This window comes from Ammospiza caudacuta, chromosome 2, assembly GCF_027887145.1.
Source record: "Ammospiza caudacuta isolate bAmmCau1 chromosome 2, bAmmCau1.pri, whole genome shotgun sequence".
In the NCBI taxonomy this organism is placed as follows: domain Eukaryota; kingdom Metazoa; phylum Chordata; class Aves; order Passeriformes; family Passerellidae; genus Ammospiza; species Ammospiza caudacuta.
Window position 1 is genome coordinate 33,879,994 of NC_080594.1, and position 6,931 is coordinate 33,886,924.

A 6,931-nucleotide genomic window follows, 5' to 3' on the forward strand; every position below is an offset into this window, starting at 1 on the left:
TCTGTATTTGATGAAGCAAACTGTCTCAAGCTGGGACAGAGGCTGATCTGGATTGGTAAGAATCCTAGAAATGAGATTAGCTAGGTGAACATGCTGACTGGTAAGATATAGAAGTGGCTACAAGACAATAACAGATCAGACATTTCACAGCAACATGGCAGGGTTTGGACTTAGAATTACTTCCAGCAAAGGTCACACTGTGTCAACAGGCAAGATGTCATTCACTTGTCTTACTGAATATAGTAAAGTATGTGTTTGTGATTATAAATCTATTAATATTTATTTTGACAGTTTTGAGAAACTTCCTGTGGTTTGACTGTTTATTTTATGAGCAGATGATATCCAGATCTCGAAATTACATTCAAATGAGTAATTTTATCAGGGTGAAAGAACACACTTGGCACATACAGGATGCATGCAGGAAAAAAAAAAAATGCAGTTCCTAAAATGTCATGTGAGAGTTTTTTCAGTCACTTCAGAGACAGGACTGATGGTACTTGCTCCAACACACTGAAATAACTGCTTCACTCAGGTAGGTATCATAAACTTTTTGCTTTCCTCATCTATTTGCCATTTATTATTCTTTACTCCTAAAAACCGCTCTCCCTCCTCCAGTTCCCTTTCCATTTTCAAACCACATTGCAGCCCTTTTAGCACTCTGCAAAATATAGTGTGGGCAGTATCTTCTAATTGATTCATCAGTTTACTTTGGAGTAGGACTTGCATTACTATTTTCCTTGTTTCCTTGTCTTCTTCATACCATTTTCTGTAGCTGTCTGGGGAGGCAGCAGGGTTCAATTCTTGCGGCACTGTTTGCCAGTTGTCCCTCTAAAAGTTGCTTCTACATGGACCAGCAAGACCACAGGAAATGAAACACACTTGGGAGAATTTTAAATTAAGCCTCCAGCTTTAAGTTAAGCCTTCAGTAATGTTTTTCATAGCTTTCCTTGCAGATCACCCTCACTTACAAGTCTCTTGGCCGATATTACCAAAACTTGATAAATGACGATGTTTGTTACAATTGTTTATCTCATTTTCTTCTTAGTGAAGCAGTTTGAACACTGATGCATCACTCCACTTTCAGACTGCATGTTGTGCAAGAGTGAGATTGATGGTTTGAATTTTTTTAAAATAAAATTCATATTTAGTCCTGCATACAACAATCTCTGGCTGGTATTTAAGTACTGGCATAATAGGTTAAAAAAGGGCCAGTTGTCTTATTTATGTCTTCTCAGTTGCTTCTGCAGGCTGTATTTACCTCTTCCCTATTCAGTTTGGTAACACTTTTTAGAACCTTTCAGTAATACAACTGCCGTCATCAATTCAGCAAGGGTTTAGTTAACAGGAATTTTATAGACAATTCTATTAATGCCTAAAGGATGAAGATCGAGGTGGGTTTTTTTCCTCAATTCTATCTTAGCTTTGCTGGTTTTCTTCTCCTCTCTAAATTTACTAGGTCCAGGATAACTGAGCAATTAACATTTTTCCTCTACTATGGTCATAGTTTAAAATGTCACTTAAGTATGCTGTAGGTCAGCCTCATTGTCTTGCAGTAAGACAGCTCATATCTAAAATGGCTGAAGAACAGTACTCTGTATTTTTATTTCTACAAGTAAATATCTGTCCTTCTTAAAGATTCATTTCTTGTCTTTCACAGAATCTTAAACCATTAATGTCTTGCCTTTCTCCTGGTCAAGATAAGCTTTCCAAGGAACCAGCAGACAGCTCAGAACACATGTGTAAGAAAAGGAAGTGGTCACTGGCACTTCCCTAAAATACCACTTAGCCAACAGAATTTATGTCATGTCTGTTCTGTTTGTAATGTTCAGAAAGTGAAGCAGGGTTATTTCAGAAACATAGACATTGTCTTCTTAACTGAAATGTACTTCACCAGTTATGCCAGAAGAAATTGCTCATTTTAAAGGAAAGAGGAACTAAAAATGCTGATTTGCCTTTCTGAAGAAGGAAGTCAACCAGGAAACATACCTGGGGACAGCATGGCCATCTGAATAGAGAGCTCCCCTTTGGAGACTGAGAACCAGATGGAAATCAAAGGGATGATAGAGACAGGAGAACATAGCTGTATAGAGCCCCCTGTTTAAATAGCAAGCTTACTTACAGGTTTAGCCACTATGAAAATGATGACAGTGTACAACAGGTACACTAGTAACAAATTTGTGTAGGCCAATGCCTTTGTATCCTGATAGCTCTGTACTGTCACCTGACTCAGGGATGCTTCAGCAAAGGCTAGGAGAAGAATCTGGGGAGGAGGATCAGAGAATCACTAGGTTGGAAGAGATCTTTAAGATCAAGTCCAACCCATGCCCCAACCTCAACCCAACCTCAACTCAACCATGGCATCAAGTGCCATATACAGTCTTTTTTAAACACATCCAGGGATGGTGACTCCACCACCTCCCCAGGCAGACCATTCCAGAACTTTATCACTCTTTCCATAAAAAAAACTTTTCCTAATATCCAACGTATATTTCCCTTGACACTGCTTAAGCCTGTGTCCTCTCGTTCTGTCAGTCGCTGCCTGGTGAAAGAGACCAAACCCCACCTGACTACAGCCATCTTTCAGAAGTTGTAGGGAGTGATAAGGTCACCTCTGAGCCTCCTTTTCTCCAGGCTAAACATCCCCAGCTCCCTCAGTTGTTCCTCACAGGACTTGTATTCCAAGCCCCTCACCAGCCTTGTTGCCCTCCTCTGGACACACTCAAGCGTCTCAACGTCCTTCCCAAACTGAGAGGCCCAGAACTGGACACAGCACTCAAGGTGTGGCCTCACCAGTGCCAAGTACAGGGGAAGAATGACATTCCTTTTAATTCTTAAGTTCCTTTAAAACCTCATTGCCCATCCAGGCTGGACATTTGCCTTGCTGACTCATCTTTCGCCACACAGGGGCAAAAAATGTCTGTTCCTGTGCCCTCAAGATCTCTGTTTTGAAGCAGGCCCACCTTTCCTGAACTCCTTTGTTTTTAAGGGCTTCTTCCCAAGGAACTCTCTTAATAAGTCTCCTGAATAGGCCAAAGTCTGCCCTCTGGAAGTCCAATGTAAGAGTCTTATTGATGTTCCTCCTCATTTCACCAAATATGGAGAGCTCTATAATTTCATGATCACTATCCCCCAAACAGCCTCCAACCACCACGTCTCCCACCAGCCCATCTCTATTTGCAAAAAACAGGTCTAATGTAGCCCCTCTCCTGGTGGGCTCACTCAGCAGCTGCCACACAAAGTTTTCCTCCACACACTCTAAGAATTTCCTGAACTGCCTCTTTTCTGCTGTATTAAGTTCCCAGCAGATGTCTGGTAGGTTAAAGTCACCTTACAAGAACAAGGGCCGGTGATCCTGAAACATTCTCCAGCCACTTATAGAAAAAGTTGTCCACTTCTTCTTCCTGGCTGGATGGACAATAACAGACTCCCAGTAGGATGCCAGCCTTGTTGGTCTTCCCCCTAATTCTCACCCATAGGGACTCAACTTCATTGTCACTAGTTTCAATACCCATGGCATCAAAAGCCTCCCTAAGATAAAGGGCTGGCCCTCCACCTCTTCTCCCTTTCCCATCTCGCCTGAAGAGCTTGTAGCCATCCAGTGCAGTGCCCTAGCCATGTGAGTCATCCCACCATGTTTCTATGATGGCAATTACATCACAGCTTTGCTGCTGCACCATGGCCTCCAGCTCTCCTGGTTTGTTACCCATGCTGTGTACACCTCAGCTGGGCTGCTGATTTTGCTCCTAAGTCAGGCTTACCACCCTTGGACCTGCTTCCAGAGAGCCCAGCTGCATCCCCTTCCCCCTTCAAACCTAGTTTAAAGCCCTTGCAATGAGTTCTAGCAGTTCATGAGCTAAAATCCTTCTGCCCATAACAGAGAGATGGAGCCCATCCAGTTCCAGCAGGCCAGGTGCCATAAAAGTTGCCCCATGATCAAAGAACCCAAAATTCTGCTGATGACACCAACCCTTGAACCACTTCTTGATAGTGTGAGCTCTCCTATTCATTCCTTTCATTGTTTTTCTCTGCCACCAAAAGGACCTGTGCTCCTGCCCTATCAACCACTCGACCCAGTGCCCTAAAGTCTCTTTTAATTGCTCTGACATTTGTCTTTTCAATCTCATCACTGTCAGCTTGGAGTATCAGCAGTGGGTAATAATGAGAGGGCCAAATCAGCCCAGGAAGTCTCTCAGTAATATGCCATACCCATGCCCTAGGAAGGCAGATCTCCCTGAGGGATGGGTCTGGCCAGCATAGGGGGCCCTCTGTTCCCCTCAGAAAGGAGTCACCCACTACAACTACCCTTCTTTTCTTTTTGATGTCAGAGGTGGTGATCACTCACAGATGACGTGCAATTGGAAGGCTCACTGGGCAGATCATTTTCTTCTACATCCTCTGGCTGACTCTCTAGATCCAGGGCCTCATATGTATTCTGAAGTGGCACCTGGCTAAGGGATAGGGGTTGAGAGGAATTTTTTATTATTACCTCTCCGAGTAGGAACCCATTTCCACTCCCCTTCATCCACCAGGTGTCCTCCTATCACCTGACAGTGGGAGGCATGGGAGTCCTCTGACTCCTGGTGGGCCTCCCTCAAGGATGGAACGCCGGAACTCCTCCAATCCATTTCCCTTTCACTTTCCCTAATACTCCTTATCCTTTCTACTTCCTTCCTAAGCTCGGCCACCAGCGAAAGGAGGTCGTTCACCTATTCACACTGCAGGCAGGCTTCTTTTGCAGCGGCCTCTGGAGCCACTGACAGGCTCAAACACTCCACAAAAAAACAAAACCAAACCAACCAACCAACCAAAACACAACAAACTAAAAACCGCACTAGCAGGAGGAAGCCTGCGACCCTGTCTGCACGAACGGCCGTGCCATGCCCCCGTTGGCCCGCTCCCATTCTCCGCGCTCCCTAGAGCCCTCGTTTAATCTCCCCGCCGCTCGCCGGAGCAAAGCCTCGCCCTGCTGCGCTTGCGTGGCTAACGAGAACCAAGGATGTGAATTGCTACTAATTTCCCTTCTGTTTTACAGCTGCAGAATGCCTCAAGCCCTGGGCAATAGCAGTTCACAGGAACAGGCTGCTGTGTATTATGCATCAGAATCAATTGTCTCCATTGCTGTCTTCACCATCGTTTTCATCATAGGTATCCCAGGCAATGGGTTGGTGATCTGGGTAGCTGGTCTGAAAATGAAGAGGTCTGTGAACACTGTCTGGTTCCTAAACCTTGCTGTGGCTGACATCATGTGCTGCTTGTCCTTGCCATTTTTCATTGTTCACCTGGCCCTTCATGAACACTGGCCCTATGGCTGGTTCCTCTGCAAAGTCATTCCATCAGTCATAATCTTCACCATGTTTGCTAGTGTCTTCCTACTCGTGGCCATCAGCATTGATCGGTGCCTCCTGGTGATGAAACCTGTCTGGTGTCAGAACCACCGAACAGTGAAATTTATATCGCTCATATGCAGTGGCATTTGGATGCTGGCCTTCATTTTCTGCTGCCCTGTCTTCTACTACCGTGAGACAAGCACTTACAAAGGCAAAACAGAGTGTGGGTACAATTCTGGAGTTGATGATTACATAGATGATCCTGTAAATGTATCTGTAAATGTGTCTGTAAATGAGTTATGGGACTACTCAACCTACAATGGTAGTGACTTGTGGGGAGACATCAATGAAGGTAATGATTCTGTACCCCTTGCCTCAGCAGTAATAAACATCACTAGGGCTGTCTTTGGCTTTTTGCTGCCCTTTGGCATAATGGCACTTTGCTACGCCCTCATTGTTTTCAGAACACATGCAAACCAGTTTCACAAGTCACGCAACAGGACACTGCGAACAATTGTGTCCGTGGTAACGGCATTCTTCATCTGCTGGGCTCCATACCATGTAGTTGGGATGCTCTCCGTTGTACCTAGCCTTCGAACAAGGCTGATGGAGTCACTGATCCTGTGGGACCACCTCTCTACAGCACTTGCATATGCCAACAGCTGCATCAACCCCCTGCTTTATGTTTTTGTGGGACGGGACTTCAGGGCAAAGGTGCGGCAATCGGTGCAAAGAATCTTGGAAAGTGCCTTTAGTGAGGAACTCACATCTTCAACCCTTCACAGAAGCCAGACTTCAGCAGACAAGAACCTGAGCAGCACCTTGTAATGCAGGACTTCCTATCACCACTGTAGAAGGAACTAGCTATAGCGCTGCACATCAATCACTCTCCACTTAGCAGGTGGTTTTACTCCAATATGTTTGATTAATCTGTGGCTCCAACCCAGGACACTGCAAGCATTCAGCTCATGACAGATATATCCTACACTAGAGAGATGGGAAGTTGGAAGCACCAAGAGCAATAATCTGAGGGATGACTGGTGAAGCAGAAGACACAGTATTTTAACCTACACAGACTATTTTAAGAAAGCAGGGCTGGCTACAGATTTGTGGTGGGAATAATGTAGTTGAACCTCTCAGTTGAGATAAGAATGTTATTTTATTCGCATATATTTGTCTGTGTTCTACATCTCCTGTCTGATAAAAGTGCAGATAAAACCAACTGGGATATTGGTCCTCAGAAGGTCATCACATCATTCCTCTGACTCTACTAGGGGTCTGAGGTGTGTAGGAATATCTGGAGATTCCCTAGAGTACTACTACATTTCCTTACAGCCAGGCACTAGAACAGCACTTGCCCCAGTCAGCTGCATTGAACTGACTTTTCTGCCCTGGCAGATACCCAATCTATTTGTTTGTCCTGGCACATACATCACTGTATGGCAGTAACTGGTCAATGCACATGCTGTACCTATGTTCAGTAGCATGTGCACACTCGCTGTCTCTCCAAGACTCCCTCCACCACCAGTGTCCCAAATCTTCCTTTTAGGAAGCAGTTTGAGATTATCCAAATGTACCTACTGTATTTTGAGATGATACATTAA

The 6,931-nt window shown here is 44.7% G+C and overlaps 1 protein-coding gene across 1 annotated transcript; it reads left to right on the top strand.

Annotated features, from left to right (window-relative positions):
• The first annotated feature begins 5,039 nt into the window (after positions 1 to 5,039).
• C3AR1 (complement C3a receptor 1) lies at positions 5,040 to 6,549 on the top strand. Its single transcript, XM_058800359.1, has one exon. The coding sequence runs from the start codon at positions 5,040 to 5,042 to the stop codon at positions 6,153 to 6,155; it is 1,116 nt and encodes a 371-aa protein (XP_058656342.1). The 3' UTR covers positions 6,156 to 6,549.
• The last annotated feature ends 382 nt before the right edge of the window (positions 6,550 to 6,931 follow it).